The following is a 20,205-nucleotide window of genomic DNA, read 5'->3' as shown; positions in this document are numbered from 1 at the left end:
TGTTTTAACTGTTAGAAAGCGCTAACTTCTTGAATCTTTACTGTCAGATTGTCTGACCCGCCCCTCACACAACTGTGGACCCATAAATTGATTGTTTTTAACCATTTTTTTTTAAACATCAGTATATCTGAAATTATATTTAAAAACAAATTTCATTCTGCCAGCCTCCATGTAGGTAAGCCAAGCTTGTTGTCTGATACATGCTAGCTCCTTACCATAAACTTTAGGCTCTTTAGGGTGTACCTTGACCAGTTAACATGTGTGAAGATACACCCGTATGGAATAAAAGTCCAACCCTAGTAGGGTTAGGCTGAGTGTATGGCCAGTTTCTGCTCCCAAGTAGGCAGAATGCACGGACCCATACCCCCAAAGAATCAGATGGAACTGTTAAATACCACTTTATTTCAGGTTTGCTATCAATGCACAAACAGCAAAGACTGATGTACAGTATACATGGTATACACAAAGCAGCCAGTACAATAGGCATTTCTGTCCTTCTGCCATACATTTTGCAAAAGAACCACAAAAAAACAAAACAAACCCAACCCCCCACCCCTGCCCCCCACGACTGACAATTCTTGATGGTGTTGGGAACCAATTCTTTCAGTGGAAAGACACAAAGGGCAGCCCCTCAGGACCAGCTGCACAACTGGAAGCGGTAGGGGTTCAGCTGTGCTAGACACAGAAACCCCACCAATAAATGTCATGTATATTCCTAAGGATGTGGAGGGGGTGGACTCTGAGACAGGGAAAGAGGTAAAGTAGAAGTGTTACATACAGACATTGTATAATCTAGGGCCTGGTCCAGTATGGCCTAGTGCAGTGCCACTCAAAGTGGTGGTCCGCGGACCGGTGCCAGTCCAACAGCCATCGGCTGCTGGTCTGCGTGCACATTGGGGAAAAAAAATTGCCGGTCCCCCCCACATCACATAGCTTGAGAAGCACTGGGCTAGTGCAGAACTCTTTGACTACCCTGATAACTGCTTGCCCAATGGGATTTAGTTTCCTTTCTCCTGATCCTCTCTCACTAAAACATATTGTTTCTCTTCTGTAACCAGTAACCAACTAGTCCAAGTTCTCTCTCCCCTATGCCGATACTAATGTTATATCATGAGAGATTATGGGAATGCTGAGCATTGACACTATCTTATCAATGCTCATTGATCACTCACCACTGGGAAGAAAAGTGCAGTGAACACTGAAGAGCTGATTTGTCCTGGAGACGGGGCATGGTTTGATTCTGTTAACTATGGCCTTTAAAGAGGACAAGGTGCAGTGCTGAACCACAGCTGGAGTTAGGTAACAACAAACCCCATCATCCATTCTGCACAGCATCTGTGAAGGACGGTGGGGAGAGAGAGTTGGTGTAGCTTTATCAAAGTCAATAGCGTAATTAAGGCAACAGAGCTATACTGATTTACACCAGAGGAGGATCCAGCCCAGAGGCCCTAAATCTATCCATCAGAAAGGGGTTTTGCCATCGAAGAACCATCTATAATCCCAGTGCTATAGTTCCTTGATCTGAAATCCAGCATTAGGTGTGGTTAATGCCCTTTGTAATCAAAAATCAGAATTCTATTGAATTTCCAGTTGGGGTTATTTTGAAGCCCAGAGATCTATGGGCCCAGTCCCGTCCCATGCAAGTCTATGCCAAAATTCCTACTTGCTTCAGTGGGACAAGGAAGAATCATCTTCCCCATAGGGTAGAGAAGCTGCCCCAGAAGAGATTCCCGAACTACTGTTGCTGGCATCACAACATCAGAGGGAATCCTCTTGATAATATAGGGCTTTGGGGCTGGAGAATGATCCATGGGCAAAGCTTGGACAGAACATCCAACAGATGCAGATGCTCAGTGCAGCATCCAAATCTCTTGTTTGAGCTGTTCTGTTAGGGGCCCACACTTGAGAGGTGGGCTCCTGAAGGCAAGCTCACTCTGGAAGAGTGTCCTATCAAAGTATATTCAGTGGGCTGGCTGGAAGGGAGCATGTGGGTAAGACAGGCTATGATGGAGCCACGAGGAGCCCAATAGAAGGGCAGGAATGGACAATTAGCCCATTGCCAAGCAACATCTGCATATGAGTTGCTCATGTACTTTAGAGTGCGGGGAGGGGGGGGTTACAGCTAGCTGCCGTTCTCTGGCAGTGGAAGGCAGTTGGTCTTCGGTTCAGTGCCTGAGTTGCAACCCAGCCAAGGGCCAATAATAAAAAATACTTTCCCCTGCTCTGGTATCTTCCATGCTAAGATCTCAAAGAGCTTTGCAAAAAATGAGCAAGTATCATGATCCCCATTGAACAGGTGGGGAAATCGGGCCACGGGGGTCCCAATTCAGCAAGGCATATGCCTCACTTTAAGCCTGTGAGTTGTCCCCTTGATGCCAGCGGGAACACTTGCAGACTTAGGGTCTGTCTACACTGCAATCGCAGGGTGTGATTATAGTTTGAGTTGACCTACCCAAGGTACCTTCAATCTATCTAATCTGGGTCCTGGAGAAATGAAACTGCTGGCTTGTGCTTCAGCAAAGGTTGTCCAAACCTTCCTGGGCCCCTGCTGAGGCTAGCCTGGGCTGAAGCATGCATGACTGCAACGTCTCTGCTAGGGACCTGAGCTAGCTAGATTAAAGCTAGCTCAAGTATGTATGCACAAGACGTAATCACGCTCCTCAGTTGCAGGATAGACACACCCATAAACGTAGGGACGGGCTTAAGCAGGGTATGTGGCATATATCTGAAGGCCAGAAAGGCCCATACAAACATCTGCTGGAAGGAGAGTTAGTCCCCGTTTCTTTTATATTTCAGCACCGAAGATCTCTGTGTTTTTGAGGGCTTGTCTACACTACCCGCCAGATTGGTGGGCAGCGATCAATCCAGCGGGGGTCGATTTATCACGTCTAGTATAGACATGATAAATCAACTCCCGTCAACTCCAGTACTCCACCAGAACCAGGAGTGCAAGCGGAGTTGATTGGAGAGCGTCAGCTGTTGACTTACCGCAGTTAAGATACCGCGGTAAGTCGATCTAAGTACGTCGACTTCAGCTACGCTATTCGTGATCGACCCCGCGCGATAGTGTAGACAAGCCCTAAGAAATAACCCTGAACAAAGACGTTGGGAGAAGAGGATAGTGCGAGTACTGGGCACGGAGTGACAGTTAGTGACATACACGGAGCACCATTTTGAGAAAAGACTCAGTATTTGCCACCCAGGGCAGTCACGCATACAATGCTCTTGGCAGCGTGTCATTCTTCCACCAGGAAGCACTGTGGTGGGGCACGATTGTGCAGTACCTCCTAGAATTATGGCCATATTCTCACATACAGCGAGATCCCTTTAAGCTTCAGCCGCGTAAAGGGGTCACGGGAATGCAACTTATGCTCGTTTTAAGGCACCTTTACAGTATTAGCACAGCAAAAAGGGACCTAAGTGTAAAATGGTATCTGGCCAAAAGAGGTTTCTTTAAAATACATACCCACGCTGTATTAGGGGTACACTGCCCCTTCACACACCCTTCTCAAAGCACCATATAAAGAGGCATAGTGTTCTGAGAGGATCCAATGGAAATGACAAAATTACCCCAGGTCTGCAGGGTTTGCGTAAACCACGAGGAAGGAGAATAAAAATATGGATATTAAGCACCATAAGAATCTACGTTGTTCGGTCCATACACATGAAAAGCAAAAGCCGCCGATCAGTGGCCGGCGTACAGCCCTGCATGACAACGCTGCTGCACAGGTCTGGAGAGCAGCAACACATCGGCTGCGGAGTCATTGCTAGCAAGCCCTGAAGGCATCGGTTCGTAATAGACCCCAGCACTTTATTGCACCGGTCGTTAAGCAGTATAGTTTGTCGTCCTTGCAATGGTAATTCCTTTTGATCCCATCTAGCACTAGTGTTTCAGGGGTTGGGGCGTGACCCTTTGAAGCCTTGAGGGAGGCTGGCCATGGCGATACAGAAACACACTCTTGTTGTCCTTGGTGTTTTGTTCGATCCCGGAGAGCAGTCCCCAGAGACCGATCCTGTTCCTACCACGCCCATAGCATCCTCTGGATGGGGAGGGAGCCTGGACAGTTTGGCAGCTTCGAGGTAGATGTTTATTTTACTTAATCTCTGAGCAACCTGTTCTATAACACCCCTCTCATGTGGGCACGCTCTCGCCCTGCGTACAAGTCCTTTTGTCCGCTGATATGCCCTATGTAACAGACCCCTCACCTCAGACAGCTCCCCCTCTCCCTCCCCCCAGCTGCTGTTCAGCCTTCAGCCATTTATCTCCAGCCAGAGAGACACCAGGCCTTCTTTGGAAGCAGCGCCCACGGGGTCAGCACGGCCTCAGGGTGCAGAAATCCAGCTCCTGAGGCTTCTTCCTGAGGTTGCAGCGATCCCGAGGCAAGAGCTGGCCGGCCCGCGCCGTGCATTTCAACAGGCGCCTCTTGAAGCCCCGGCCGCAGGTTTTGGAGCAGGGGGACCAGGGGCTCACCTCCCACGTGGGGCAGGGGTCGCCACATATCCTGACATCGACGGGCTGCTGGGCGGCGTCGCACGCGGAGGCCAGTTGGCCGTAGGAGTCGCGACAGTGCACAGAGCGCTTCTGCAGCCCATTGCCGCAGGAGACGGAACAGGCCTCCCAGCCACCAGCTGCCCACTTGTAGGACACGCGTTTGTAATTCGGCCTGCCCGGATCCAAGCGGTTGGACATGCTCAGGACGTTGTTGTTAAGCACGGGCGGGCTTTTCCCATCTTTCCGGTAAGAGGACTTGTCGTCTTTGCTCTCCTTAGGCAGGTAGAAGGAGTAGCGCACGCGTGGTGGGGTCATCTTCCCCACTGACAGCACCTCCACGGTCAGCGGCTCCTGGATGGGCTTGAAGGCCTGGAGACTTTCCACCGCCGTGCCCGTCCCACTGTACCGCAGCACGCTGCCCTTCACCATCAGGTCCCTCTCCACAGCCGAGACGATGAAGTGCCCGTTCAGCAGATACTTGCCTTGGCCGTTCTTCAGAGCTAGGTAGTTATCGTCGCTGATGAGGCCCTTGTAGCCCCGCTGCCTGATGTCAATGCTGGAGGCTCCTGCTGGGATGATCACCACAAAGTTGTAGCCGTGCCTGTAAGAGAACAGCAGACAAGCCACCCGGGAGGTGGTGTCAGCATCACCAACATCACTGGGCCTGGGCCTTTCATTTATAGGCTGTTGCTCTTAGCGGTGAGACTCATCCTCTCTAGGGCCGGTGCTTCCCAAACTTCTCCCTCCCAGCTCTGCCGGGGCCCTTCCCCTTGCCTGAACCCCCCTCTGCTAGACTAACAGAGGGACCCCACAGCTCTGCCGGCATGCCTCAGTCCTGACCCACAGTATCCTATTCCAGCCCTTTCAGTACTCTGCAGCCCCACAGCTGCTCGATAGCTCGCTTCCTGAGACTTTCCTGGCCCTGACAAATCCACACAAGAGGTGCTGGACAGACAGCATCAGGGTAGGCTTCCCTGTTCCCCAGTGGGCCTCAACCCTGAAGGGATCACCTTTAGTGATGAGAGAGGAGTTCAGTCTGCATGGGTTTCCTTGGTCCCCCTGCTGAGATGGCTACCAAGGCAGGCAATTATGGTGCTGGGTCTTTCTGATGTAGACACCTGACCACTAGGTACTAGGCTGAGAGCCATCATTCATTTTACACAGTCCACTAGAAAGCCACAATAAAACCATCCACTCACTCCCAACCTGGGCTGGGTCTGATTCAGAAACCTACAGCTGAAAGGGTCTCTGGTCCAGGATCAGCCCCTGAGTCATCTAGTACAGTGGCTCTCAACCTTTCCAGATGATGGTACCCCTTTCAAGAGTCTGCTTTGTCTTGCATAACCCCAGGTTTAATCTCACTTAAAAACTACTTGCTTACAAAATCCTACAAAAGTGTCCCAGCACCCTCTTACTGAAAAATTGCTTCCTTTCTCATTGTTACCATATAAAAATAAAAAAATCTATTGGAATATAAAATACTTATATTTCTGTGTATAGTATATAGAGCAGTATGAACAAGTCATTGTATGACATTTTAGTTTGTATTGATTTTGCTAGTGCTTTTTATGTAGCTTGTTGTAAAACTAGGCACATATCTAGATACATTGATGTACCCCCCGGAAGACCTCTGCGTACCCCCAGGGGTACACGCACCCCTGGTGCAGAGCCACTGATCTAGCGAGGTTCAACTGTAGACAGTTCTCCCCCAGTGCAAGAGACCAGATTGAAACCCCTGAGAGTAGCCTAGAACTTGGAGCCTTGTGCTCCAAAAATTCAGGCCCAACCAAGGAAGCTAAAGGCAGCTCTCCCATCCCTGGAAACACTGCCATTGGTCCCTCCCTTCCATGAGCCCATTTTATAGGGCACACTGGGAAAGCAGCAGGATCCTCTGGCACTCACATGGGTTTGGTGAACAAGCCCGAGACCTTCTTGCAGCTCTTGTTGTCTCCTCCACACACGCTGCACTTGTCAAACTTCTTCTTGGAGCCCAGCTTGCCATCACATCCCGCTTTGATGCATTTGCCCTGGACGCAGACCGAGGTGGAGTCGGGCGCGCAGGGAGTGCCATCCACAACCTGAAGTTGACCCGCAGGCAGAGGGAAAGCAGAGCAATCAAGTCACTTTGTGCTCAGGCGAAGATATTTGCCCCACCTGTGCGTGTTCCACCGGCATTCCAAGAAAGAACTTTTGGGTGCCCATCTGGGACTATCATAGCCCCATGTGCCACTGACCCGGCAGCTGCTCTAAACTAAAGAGCAGCCCAGTGTGGAGGTGTTGTTGTGTTGGAGGACATAAAGCCGCCTTTGCCTCCGTTCCGGGCTGTGCCTTCGAGAGGTACTAAACAGAACGGTGCTCTTTGATTGCTGACTGCCACGTCTATAACCACCTCTTCCTCTCTTTCCTCACATTTAATCCTGAGGGCAGCACCCTGCAAACTAGCAGCTTTTGAGATTCGATTAACCCTTCGGCAGTGTCATGTGCGCACCACATGCCCAGTCCCAAATCTGGCAGCCGGCCCCGCCCTGTGCGTGTGAGCCAGAATCCCCGGAGGGAAGTGTCTAGTTGTTATCCTTTATTCTTGATCTAGTGCCATAGGCATGCAATCTGGGATGCTTTACAAACACAGGTCCAGGCATGGGGCCAGATCCACAGCTGGCGTAAATTAGCACGGCTCCATTGATTTACACCAGCTCATCTGGCACACGGCCTCTCATCTAATCCCCTTTATGCCCCACGATAACACTGATAGCCAAAGAACAGGCTCGTTTTTCTGGAATCCCAGCCTCCGGGGCAGTGAATTCTACATGTCACCCGCTGGGTCAAAAAAAATCCTTCTGTTCACTCATTTCCAGGTGCCCTTGTGTTTCCCTACAGCTCCTTACCTGATTTCATTTACAGCCGCCCCCCTTCCCCCACGCTCCCTGGTTCACACTGTTTGTCCTCCTGCTCACCTTAGGAGCCAATACATAGAAGTAACCCGTGCCATTAGCTCTGCAGATGAGCTTGCATTTGTCCCGAGGCGAGACTCCCGAGTACTTCGGGACCCAAGAAACAGTGGCGGTGAGCCGGTTGGTGCTATGGTTGTAGCCGTTGAAAGCCTCGCACTGCTCCTCTCGAAAACTCTTTCCTAGCCCTGGAAGGAAACAAAGCACACATGAGCATTTCACCAGAGAGGACATCCTCAGCTAGGAAGCATCAGCCATACAGTATCGCACCATGGAATCTGGGGGTGTCCAGGGTCAGATTCTTCTCTCCCTGCGACTGGTTTTACTCCAGTTCTGCTCCATTGACTTAAGTGGAGTCACTCCTGATTTACACTAGAGTGGCTAGGCTCTGGATCCAAATGTATGGCTGGTCTGACTTGGTCCCCAACTGGACTATTAAGGATTGTAGGTGTCTACCAGACTATCTGGCTCTCTGGGTTTACTGAAGCAAATGAAGCTTTGGTGTTGCAATTCATGAGACATGTTATGTCCTCGACCAGAGGAAACTTGTCTGACTCTTTGTATAGTCAGGGCACCCCCAATAAAGAGAGGATACAAGGGAGAGCGGTTTGTGGGGGTAGGATAACAGCGCTACAGTATCACCATGGTGGGGGGTACAGAGAGCCACTTCAGGCCACACTTACAGCTAAGGCAGTGTCAGTTCCGGGGTAACGTCCTACAACCATTGCTCAAAACAACTGCCACCTTTTTACTCCAGGGAAAAATGAAACTGGCAAGACTGTAAAGTCTGCATGAATGGCTCACTTCTTGGAAATCACTGCCTCGTATTGCAGGCCATATCTAGTAACGGGGGGGGAGGGGGTGGCCACTTGATGTTATTGCAGTCTTTCAGAAATGGGAACAAGGTGTGTAATAAAAGATAATAAAGCTCTTCACCCAAGGGTCTCAAAGGAGAGTAAATATTATCCTCATTTTACAGATAGGGAAGTGGTGAGACACAGATTTGGGCAGTGACTTGCTCAAAGCAACACAGTAAGAATATAAGAATGGCCATACTGGGTCAGAGCAGTGGTCCATCTAGCCCAGTATCCAGTCTGCCGACAGTCATCAGTGCCAGATGCTTCAGAGGGAATGGACAGAAGAGGGCAATTCTTGAGTGATCCATCCCCTGTCATCCAGTCCCAGCTTCTGGCAGTCTGAGGTTTAGGGACACCCAGAGCTTGGGGTTGGATCCCTGACCATCTTGGCTAATAGATGTGGATGGACCTATCCTCTATGAACTTGTCTAATTCTTTTTGAGCCCAGTTATATTTTTGGCCTTCACATCATCCCTTGGCAATGAGTTCCACAGGTCAACTGTGCGTTTGTGTGAATAAATACTTCCTTTTGTTTGTTTTAAACCTGCTGCCTATTAATTTCATTGGGTGACCCCTGGTACTTGTGTTATGTGAAGGGGTAAATAACACTTTTTCTGCACACAATTCATGATTTTATAGACCTCTATCCTATCTCTCCCCACCCCCCTTAGTTGTTTCTCTTCTAAGCTAAGGAGTCCCAGTCTTTGTAATCTGTCCTCATATGGAAACTGTTCCATGCCCCTGATCACTTTTGTTGCCCTTCTTGGAACCTTTTCCAATTCTAATATATCTTTTTTTGAGATGTGGCGACCAGAACTGCACAGTCTTCAACATGTGGGTGTACCTTGGCTATTCCATACTATGTTTGTTTGTTTTATCTGTGTATTAGACACTCCTTGAAAGGCCTCTGAGCAGTGTGCAATAAAACCCGAAGAAGACATCTGACAGTTATATTATTAGAAGAGACAACGAGACCCTAACCAGGAGATGGCAAGGAAAGAGTTAACACTCTCTCCTGAGCAGAGGAAAACTAAAGTACACAGCCCCTCGGTGCAGAGATTGTGGCTCCTGTCCATGACTATGGCTGAGCCCAGCTGTGGTGAATTAGGCAATTCCCCCCAACACATTAGAAGAGGCATGTGCTGCAAGAAAGCTGGAGTAGCTGGCATTAGGAGCTGGGTCCTGCTGGCAGGAAGGAGGAGGAAAAGCTAACTGAACAGGCCTTTCCAAATGGATCCACGCTTGAGCTGCACAAATCAGTCCTTTTGGTTACCCTCCAGACCGTCTGATGTCCTTCTGAATAATTCTGTGAGAAGGCCATGCTCAGAGGGAGCTTGGGGTATTGGTCTCTCACTGTGCAGGGATATTTAGGGGGTTGTTAAATATCTATCTGAAAGGTTTTTAGACTGTTGCCCATCACCATAGTACCTGGGCGGCTTCCACATATAATTGGTAAGAGTAGCAAAGCTCCGAGAGGATTTCATGGTGTCTTTGGCAACTCTCCCTTTTGGGAGTCAAAATTCTGCTTGGGGGATGGTGTTTCGGGTGTTGACAGAGGGTTGGAAATAGAAAGTGAGGTTTGTATCGTCAGTGTCACTTATGGGACCTGGCTTTCTCAAAGTTGTACAGCGTTTTCTAATGATACTCAGACACTGGATGCGCCTGACCTCCCCTGGAAGACTGTTCCCTAGCCAGAACCCCTCAACTGAGAGTGGTTTGTACCCAACTCTCAGTGGCTTTGTCTTGGGCTTAGTGACTTTTTCACTAGGAGGGCAGTGAAGCACTGGAATGGGTTACCTAGGGAGGTGGTGGGATCTCCTTCCTTAGAGGTTTTTAAGGTCAGACTTGACAAAGCCCTGGCTGGGATGATTTAGTTGGAGTGTATAATCTCTCTCTCACACACATGCCCTAGCACTATATTCCCCTGCCCTGCAAACTGTGCAGTCATTTCCACTTATCCAGTGTGTAATATTCCACTCTAGTGCCATGGCCAGGCTGGAGTAAACTGGTGATGCTCTGTTGGCTTCAATAGAACAGGCTGGTGGCTCATCCCCTGCTTTGCACTGCTGTAAATGACTGCACACAGCAGCAAGGCCAAGGAGAATTGGGCCCACTGTCTCTCGTGAAATTGTCCCTAAACTTGCAAACATGGCAGTGGGTGCTGCAACGAGGCTAGCTACAGCTCGTCGAAAATGTTTGACGTTTTTTGCAAAATGTTCTTGCTTATTTTTTTACCAGCTTAAAGTGCTCAAAATGTTCCAGAAAATTGGGTTTTTGATTACAGTTATTTTGTGCGCACATAAAAAATTTCTGCATATTTTTCACATACTCTAACTTTAGCTCTGCTATGCACAGATGAAACAGTTGCAGACATCTGTCCAAGCTTTAGTCTCTCACGATGTATTGTTTGCTTGTTACTGCAGGTGGAGTTAGGTCACACGTTACCAGCTGCAAATACCACCTCCTAATCAACGTGGGCAAATTAAAAACCCAAACCAGCTCTTTTCAGGTCTGGTTAACTTTCCCTTTCTGCCCCCATCAACCAGGTTTTGTGGGCCTTTGAATGTTGGCCAGGGCAGAAGTACCATGAAAACTGGGATTTTTATGGTATTTCCAGCTCAACTGGACTGAGTGGAAATAGAGCAGAGAAGGAATGAGTGCCCCCATTTTCAATAGGGACGAGCCAAACTGGATTCTACTAAAAGACACAAGCTCCCATTAAACCGTGACCTACTTTAGATCTTCCCAAACGCACTGTAGGACTGATATTTAGAGATGTTTTCTTCACTTCCGGCATGAAAATCCCTTCCGACCGTCTGTTTTCCCTCATTCACCTGCTCGTTTTTGCAGCCTCACGAGGCTGAGACACCGCTCTGTGGTGTGTGTATCAATACTGACCACGCACTCAACCTTCGGAACATCTCTCCACTTACGGGTCCCATCACATCGTGTCTGAGCGTCTCACGGTCTTTCGTGTTTTTATCCTCACAACTCCCCTGCGAGGTAAGCAGTGCTATTGTCCCCATTTTACTGATGGGGCACTGAGGCCCAGAGAGGCTAACCTATTTGCCCGAGGTCACACACAGAGTCTGTCTCCCTTTAAGTACTAGGCTGGTGCTCTAACCATTGAACTGCCTTCCTCTGGTACCTACTGAGATCTCCAACTTGATTTGAAGACCAGAGAGAGTTGTGTAACCTGCAGAAAAGCTGCCAAACGTTTGGGGTCACCTGACCCAAACCTCCATAGCTTTTGAGGCTCACACCTCCAAACCCCTCATCCGCCACTAACTTCAGTGACACCTAACAGCGCCATGAGCACAACAGAGAATCAACAGCAACGGGACTGAGCGGGATAGCGGGTAGCTGCTTGGGACTGGTGGTTTGCTTTAACACATACAGCTCTTTGAAAGGCCCAACTGTGCCCATTAGAAACTAGTGCCAGGGCAGGTCTCTCCCCTCCCGGCTGGCCCCGACCCTTGGGGAAGCCTCACCTGACTCGGAACAAAGGTCGAGGTTACAGGAGCGGTACTTGACCCGGACACCTTCGCAGTACTTCCCTCCATTGGCAGGCGCTGGGCTGTTGCACTCGCGCTTGGCTAGCTGGACTCCCCCACCGCAGGTCCGAGAGCACTGGCCGTACGGGGTCCACTTCCCCCAGCTGCCATCCACCTGCGGGAGAGAGGGTGTTAAGAGGAAAATCCCTTGGCCCTACCGTCATGTCTCTTCAAAAGCAGCCAGTCGTGCAATATTTGGGTCCCCGGTGGAGGGAATCCGACTGGGGGGGGGGGTACCCAGCATTAAGCAGAAAGGGACTCTACTCTCGATGGCTGCCACACCCAGCATAAGCCATTCACACCTGGTGTCAGGAGGAAACACTTGCCAGGCACCAAGAGGAGAACAGAGCTGCTTCAGAGTGACCTTTTGGGCGTAGCTCTGTCCTGGGGCAAGAGCTAAGTCGGAGGGAGCCTCAGCCCTAGCAACCAGGGCCCCAAGTCCTTTGCAAAAGATAATCATTTGTTTCCTCCTCTGCTCCATCCCCACAAGTGCATTTGCTGTTTATACACCTGCTGGGGACTCGGCTTGGCCTCCCGGGTTACAGATGGGAAGTGGGGACTTTCCCATCTAGCTTGCTGACTTTCCGCAGTGCTTGGAATTGGCTAGCCTGTTCACAACACGTTTGCTTATTCATGGCCAGGTGTTCAAGCAACACCCACCATCACAGCCAGTGTCTTGGATGGCGGCCGCGGAGATGAACTCCACTCTGAGCCCGCCAAGTGCTCGCGCCGTGGTGAGGCTGCTCCATGAGGAGTACGCTGCGGTTATCCGGTCTAGAGGAACCCTGGATAACTGCAGCCAGGCCCAGCGCCCTGGAGAAACTGTCACAATCGCTGGGTTCGAGGGCGATGATGACTAGCACGCCTGTGCAAGTGGGGAATGGACAAACCCCTTCAACTTCTGGCAGCTTTCCTCCCTGCAGCGAGGTACAGCCCGGTGGCTTTCGGCCATGCCCCTCCCTTGGCCAGCCCCTGGGAGAGCGTTGGCACTAAGTGGCCTGGTTTCAGTGCCCAAAGAACTCTGAGCTACATGTTCTCAGCTTCAGCTCAAGCTGCCTGGCCGGGCTTTGCCTTATATGCCCTCCGCCAGCCCTCCCCACTCGCATCCCCCAGCACGGAGCCGTCAGGTACTCACCCTGTACTTACTGATGTTATGCCTCTCGACACATGCGCCTTTCAGGCAGAACCTCCCCTCCCCGCAGCTGGTGCCATCAGCCCAGGGGAAGTGGCGCGTCTGGCAAACAATCTGACCCCGGGCTTTCCCCGTGCACCAGAGCTTGGTGCAGTATTGCATGTAGGGGCAGGGTTTGGAGCCGAGGCCAAAGGCCAGTTCGCACTGTTGGTTGAGGTTGTAGCTGGCCCCAGGGAGGTCCTCCGGCAGCGAGATGGGCTTGATGGGCTGATCCAGCAGGCAGTCCCCTGCGGGGCAGGGAGAGAAATATCAAATGGGAGATACCATTCGAGTGACCGGGCATTCAGTACACGGCGTTGCTGCACCCAACCCTTGGAAAGCATGCAAAGTAGACGTTCATGGCTGATGCAGGCAGACCTGTTACTTGGCGCACTATAACTTGTGGAACTCACTGCGGCAGGAGGCCATCAAGTAAAGCTAAAGCTGGATTTTCTTCTCTCTTAACAAGGCCTGTGTGATTTTTCTAATCAACAGCGTGTGTAGTTTCAGTGGTTTCCATCCCGTTCCTACGGGTACAGGTGTCCACTAAGCAAAACCTACCAATGCAACTGGCACTGACTAGCAGCTTCATCAGCCTGGCCAGTGACCAGCCTCCCCTCACACTCAGAAGTAACTATTGAGCTTTTGAGATCGGTCTAGGGGATTTAGACACACATCTCCCATTAAAGCTGAATGTCCTTGAAAATCTCAACCAACCCCTCTGGGTCACAAGACATAAGCATGTTGGCCGTGAGTTGTTCAGAGGCGCATCCCAGGAGAGAGGGCTGCAGTAGTTGTGTATCTAGCCCTTACATCATGTCGACCTCACAGGAATGAGTACAGCAAGATGGTGCATGCAGGGGGAGGGGATGTAGGTGGGCAGAGGCAGGTCTCTAGCCTGACCTGGCTTTGGTTTAATCAGGTTGAAACCAAGAAACAACTGAGTCCGAGTTAGCCAGGGCCCAAGCTGACCTGCCCTCGGCCACTATTGACCCCCTGCACGAACACCGCTTATATGATTTACTGCTTGCCAAGAGTAAACTGTTTAAAAAGGGAGAACCATGCCAGAGTCTGTGGAACCGAGGGACGTCCCAGCCCAGCTGTGTGAGGGCTTCAAGGCTGCAGACATCTGGTGTGAGGAGCACAGACGCTTCCTCTCTCCCCACCCCCACATCCCCGTGAGAGGCAAAGGCTCTAATTCTTCACACTTAAAGCTCCAGAGCTGCAGGGCCTGTTTTAAACCAGGTCCCAGCAGGCGAAATGGGACGGGTGACCTGCAGCTGGGAGAAGGCGAGATGAAAGCCCAGGCCGCACTGACCCAGAGCACTGGGATGGAGCGGATCTCACCACGGAGCAAGCATGGATCCCATCACAGGAGCAGGTAGCTACAGGCTCCCAACGCCTGCACTCGCTGCTTACCCGCTTCTCCTCCCCGCAGTGTCTCCACACTTTGTGTCTGAACCCTTACCAGCTGGATGGCCCGTCCCCCGGCAGCAGTGTAAGCCCCTCCGGGCAGGGATTTTGCCCCTCGGTCTGTTTTATTGAGAGCTGCGTGAGCCGCCGTCAGCAACTGCAGCCGCGTCCCCCCGTCCCAGCATGCCCAGCTCACCGTGTCCACTGTCCAGGAAGTCGGTGATTATGGCGGCACTGCAGGCCGACCAGGGGTTGGCGCGATCGATCTGTATGAGGGTGGGTGACATCATGTGGTTGGTCTTCAACCTGCCGAAGACTTCCTCGCAGACCTTCACGTTGTCGTGGGGCATGTTGAACACGTGCCCTGGAAGAGCGAGAGGGGGCTTTAGTCATCCTGAGCTCTCGCACTGCACTTTTCACCTGTAGACCTTGGGCCAATTCACAACGTCCGTCCCATTATCCCCATTTTACAGCTGAGAAGCCTGGGGCACCAAAGCCAAGTGACTTGTCTAAGAAGCCTCGCGCAGAGCCGGGAGGAGAACCCGGGAGGCCCATGCCGAAGCTGCAAGGCCATCCTTTCATCACAAGGCAACCTCTCCTTCTCTAGCAGGAGGCTCTGATCTGACCAAGTCTCCTGCACATGGATAGCGCGCTTAGTCCCAGTTTATACACATATCTGGCTAGTCCCCTAGGATCCTGGCACAGATCCTGCTCTAGCTAATGCCACGGAGCCCTCATTTGCTTTGATGAACCACCACACCTATATGGGCCCTGTTGTAACAGCAAAACCACCACGGCCTCAGCAGCTGATGTCTCTCCCCACCACCCCGTGTGTTCTTCCCGGATGCTAATGAGACACATCACCCCAGATCTTGGCCATTGTGGCTAAGCCAGAAGAAATCGTTCTGCTCGTGGGACTAATGGCTCTAAAATGCCTGCAGCTCGGTGGTTAATGGTCTGGGTGTCCTGTCCCGCCACCCCGGGCTCCAGAAGCTCCATTCCTTGTGTTTAAATCAGATCGTCCTTAAGACGGACAAGTTCTCACACACGTTAAGCCTGCCAATGAGGTCTCTGAGCCGGCACTTTTTTGGCCAAAACACACACCCTCTGCTTCTTGTATGGATGCGGGTTATTCAGAGAGAAAAGAAGGAAAGGAAGAAAGAAAACACTGAAGAGAGAGAGCGATGTCATTGCTCAACCCCCCAGAGACTACAAGTGTCTCTGGATTTAGGGGTGTGCCTAATGCATCCCAGCCTCGCTGTGTTATTTCAGGACACCCGAATCCCGGAAACTGAATGAAAGTGGCAATAACAACAGTAAGATATAGCTGGGTATAGCGGCTAGATATAGCGGCTGACCCGCCCACACTGGCCCCTCTTGCTTTCCTAGCAGCTGGTTTCCAACCGTTCCTCTCTCACCTCCCAGAAGCACTGGGAGGAAAGCCGGTGCATGTCACTTTCTCATCCCGAGGTGGAGTTTCCCCTGAAAGCTGTTCCGGACACTTGGCTATTGTCTAAACTTCCTGAGGCTGCAATTCAGGGTTATTTTAAACAGCTCAGGCTTCTCTCCCTCCTATGGAGCCATAAACATTAGCAGGTTTGGGATATGGGTGTGGGGTTTTTTGTTTTGTTTTGTTTTTTTCCCCAGGTGGCAACCGCAGCCTGGGGCTCCACATCTCTGCTGTGGGTTTGGTTAAAGTGGCAGCTTTCTAAGCCACAGAATGATGGATGGAGGCGTTCGCTATTAAAACCAGAAATGGTCTGGCAACGGTTTGAGGGACAACATGCAAGGCGGAGGCTTGAGAACCCAGAGAATGAATGGCTTGCCCGGGAGATTGGACACTCGTGCGGTTCATGGAAGCACACCCCCGGTGACACTAGCATTGTACAGCCAGGGGAACAGAGAGTCAGCAAACTGCACAAGAAAACGCAGTCATGCTATTATCAGCAGGGCAGCACATCCCAGTGGGCTAGGAATCGGGACTCCTGGGTTCTGTCCTGGCTCTGCCACAGCCTTCCTGTGTGACCTGGGGCATGTCACATCACTCCCCTGCGTCTCAGATTCCCACTGGGTGCCACGTGCTTTGAGACCTGTGAAGTCGAGGAACAGGGGTGAGTCCAGAAAGCCAAAATTCTGTCCCCCAAAAGCCACGCCGCACACAAAGGAGAGAGCAACCCCGAAAAGGGGACGGGCGTGCTCTGCCCCGAGCCTCAGCCCCTTACCCAGCTCGTGAGCCGTGGTGAAGGCAGATGGCAGCCCGTCGTCCTCGATGACCGAGCAGCTGCGCTTGGGGTCACACATGGTGCCAACGTCGGCCATCCCCAAGGTGTCACAGGTGGTGGAGCCGCACAAATCCTACGGGGAACGTGGGGAGAGGACAAATGGGGCCAGTTAGCGGTGGGCAGGCATCGCACCGAGGCTGCAGACCCGGAGACGCCAGCACCGGAGAAACCCCTCTGCAATGCCAGCACGTGGCTTTCGTCATTGCACTAACTAACCCCTAGGAAACAAGAACAATAGGGGACTACAGGATAGGAACTGTGCGTCCCTGTTCACACTGAGCAGGAGCCAGGAACCCTTTGTGGCACACTGACCTAAAATACACACTACCTTGGACTGTCCAGTGCGATGAAATGACACGTTTGGACTTAACCCTGGCACCAGCTATAGCTTATATATAACATCTTCCTGAGTCTTCAGTGACACGGATTCCTGACTTCTAAGGACCCTGTAGCCAGGGAGGGGCCCAGCCTAAACACCAGGGGAGGCAGCCTGTTTTCTTTTTGTTTCCAAAGGACAAAGGGCCTGACCCAAATGCCCCTGAAGTGAATGGGAAGGGTCCTGCCTTTGGATCAGACCCAAAGGAAGGAGACTGGTCAGCTTCTCACCTCTGCTTGGCTTTGAGAGGTTGATGGGTCAGAGCCAAAGTCTGTTGAATTCATTGGAAAGGCTCCCATTCACTTCAGTGGGCTTTGGCTCAGGCCCCATGCCAGTCCTGCACTGGGAACAGGCAGGCAGTCTGAGTTAAACAAGAACTGGGCCCACCTTTGCCTGCAATTCAAACTGCAATTGACCTTTTAAGGGCCAAAAGATTATTCCATTCCTTTCTGTCTCCCCTTCCAGTTCATAGTGACTCCAGCCTGTCCGAGTTCTGGATGGGTCCAGAAGCGTTGGAGAACTGTGAACTCATAGGAGAGTATTTCCTGGGCATGTCAGAAATGGCACAAAGAACCACCTGATCACCAGATTCCCAGCCCAATTCTGCAAATCCCAGAGGCCTGCAGGGTTCAGAGGAGCCAGGCTTCAGAGGGATTATCTGAACCAAATCTGTGAACTGCCTGAGGTTTGTCCAGGGCTAGTCTGTCTGAATGAAACCAAAGCAGGACTAGGCCCTGCCAGAGGATAGCCTGAGGATGCCCTCTGTTGTAGAGTGTCTGTCCGCTCTCAGAATGGGCTTCTGCACAGTGGGGATATTTTTTAAGCATAGGCAAGATATCATCAAAATATTCTGCACGCATGCTTATTGTTATAGGCACAGTGCATACACATGCTTATTCATTATGATTATTGAGTATGTGTATTACTGTCGTGCCTAGAGGCCCCAGCTGAGATCAAGACCCCAGAGTGCTAGGAGCTGTACAAACATAGAGGCAGACATAGCTCCGGCCTATAAGAGTTTAGAGACTAAATGCTCCAGACTGCCAAAGGATGGGGAGACTGAGACAGCTGGGGAAATTGACACAGACACCAAGATTTTCAAAAGTGATTGGTGATTCTGAGTGCCCAGCTCAAGACACCTTAAACAAGATCTGATTTTTCAGAAAGCACTGAGCATCTGCTCTCTGAATATTAGGTCCCTTTAGGGTATCTCAGATTGGTTCCACAAGAACTGAGACATCCAAAGTCATAAGTAAATCTTGACTGGAGAGATTAAGTGATTTGCTCCAGGTCCTACAGGAAGTCTGTCCTATAGCCAGGAGTTGAAATTAGGCCTTCTGCTTCCCTTGCTAGGACCTTAACCACCAGACCAGCCTTCCTCCCTCACATATGCAAACAGTGTACCAGTTTCCCCAAACATTTGCTTAAACTCCCCTACCCTAAACAAACTATTTGCAGCTCTCAGCCCTCACGGGTCATTGCAGTTTATCTGTGCTTCCCAGACACAGATAACTCACACTAGCCAGTGAATGGCATGATTCATTCTGTGAAGGAGGAGATGGCATTCTGTGAAGCTTGCAGGAAATGGCTGCCTTTTTAACCAATGGATTGAACCCTTATAATGATAATCATACTTTGCACCACTCATCCTAAGATCTCAGAGCACATTTCCAAGAGGGTAAGCATCACTCTTCCCATTTTACAGATGTGGGGACTGAGGCATAGAGTAGGGAAGTAACAGCAAACCAGTGACAGCGCCGGAAGTAACAGCAAACCAGTGACAGCGCCGGAAATAGAAGCCAGGTATCTTGGGACCTATACCCATGCTCTCACCACCAGCTGGTGCTGTGCCTCTGTGCCACACCAAAGGAGAACCTTTCAGAAGGAATAAGCATGGAAGTGGCAGAGGAAGAAATCACAGAAACAGCTGGGGGAGCCATGCTGGAGATGAAGGATGCAGTTGTGAGACTGCAACTACTAGGAAGGGTGGTCCAGTGGTTAAGATGCTCAGCTGGGGCTCGGGAGAGTGGGGTTTGATTCCTGTTTCTGTCACACCCCTAGGAGATGGGAGCTTTCTAAGCACCTGAGGCAAATAGACTTAAGGAAGCAGATAGGTGGGGAGATGATCCCCAGCCCCAAAAAGAGAAACAAGGGAGTATCTCTGTCAAACCCAGAACAGCTTTTCATAGAGGAAGCTTCTCCTGCTCGGATGAGGTGCTGCCAAAAGGTTCTTTGCAGCTGGGGAAATCTGCAGCCTCCCAGTTGACACCAGAGAGGTAAGTTTTATCTCCCAGCTGGAAGCCCTGAAGGCAACTAACTGCTCTCCTTGTAACCCATTCCCCTCTTTTCCCAGGCTGGGAGGTTTAGGTCTGACCCTGCTGTTCCCCCTAGTTCCCATGTGACCACACAGACACACTGAAGAAGACAATAGTGACAGCCACCAAAGGCAGAAGCCCCAAGCAGGGGGTTATGCCACATCTATGCCATAAGAGATTCTCTCTGCTGGAGTTGTTAGGAGCCAGGATTGACTGTGTCTAGCAGATGTTGCTTATGGAGACAGAGGCTGGTATATAGACTTCAGCTGAGCAGTACCATTGCCAGATATAAATTGCTTCCTTATTTTGTAGCTCACAGGTGAACAGAACCAGATTGGCTAACTACATCAGGGGCTGGAATTCCCTTAAACCAGAACACATGCAGTCACGTTAATAGTCTGCTACATAACAGAGATAACAGAGACATTGGGGATGCACAGCCATGGGGGAAGGGAAATTTCCCGTCTGAAAGAACTGCAATCCAAGCAGGGCACTTGGAGTCAGGGCTCCTGGGTTCTTCTCACACCTCTGCCACTGATGAATCACTTAAACCAGAATCTTCACCCTGAGGTGCCTAAAGTCAGACACAGTGTTGATTATCTTATAGCACCCCTAAAGCATGCTCAACATTTCACAGGAGACATGGTAAGCACAGTCCCTGACCCAAGGAGCATCCAATCTAAATTCCAGAGGAGGGGTGGGTGTGAAAGGAGCCAGGTTACAAGAGGTGTAACCCCTCTTTCAGAAGTGCTGAACACCCACAACTCCTGCTAAGGTCAATGGAAACTGCCAGGGCT

At 50.8% G+C, this 20,205-nt stretch overlaps 1 protein-coding gene across 1 annotated transcript in view; it reads right to left on the bottom strand.

The window, feature by feature from the left end:
* Nucleotides 1-402: 402 nt before the first annotated feature.
* Nucleotides 403-20,205, bottom strand: part of ADAMTS15 (ADAM metallopeptidase with thrombospondin type 1 motif 15) — a 30,589-nt gene continuing 10,786 nt past the window's right edge. Inside the window, exons 2-8 of the mRNA XM_084611955.1 lie at nt 16,658-16,790; nt 14,632-14,799; nt 12,987-13,270; nt 11,789-11,966; nt 7,447-7,628; nt 6,395-6,570; nt 403-5,093 (exon numbers count right to left, since the gene is read on the bottom strand). Of these exons, the coding sequence (XP_084468081.1) occupies nt 4,313-5,093; nt 6,395-6,570; nt 7,447-7,628; nt 11,789-11,966; nt 12,987-13,270; nt 14,632-14,799; nt 16,658-16,790 (1,902 nt within the window). The 3' untranslated portion in view covers nt 403-4,312. The remainder of the gene's footprint in view (nt 5,094-6,394; nt 6,571-7,446; nt 7,629-11,788; nt 11,967-12,986; nt 13,271-14,631; nt 14,800-16,657; nt 16,791-20,205) is intronic.

The sequence above is a fragment of the Lepidochelys olivacea genome (genome assembly GCF_965140295.1).
Source record: "Lepidochelys olivacea isolate rLepOli2 genome assembly, chromosome: 22".
Classification (NCBI taxonomy): Eukaryota; Metazoa; Chordata; order Testudines; family Cheloniidae; genus Lepidochelys; species Lepidochelys olivacea.
The sequence above is the reverse complement of the archived record's forward strand: the minus strand, read 5'-3'. Positions and strand labels throughout refer to the sequence as shown.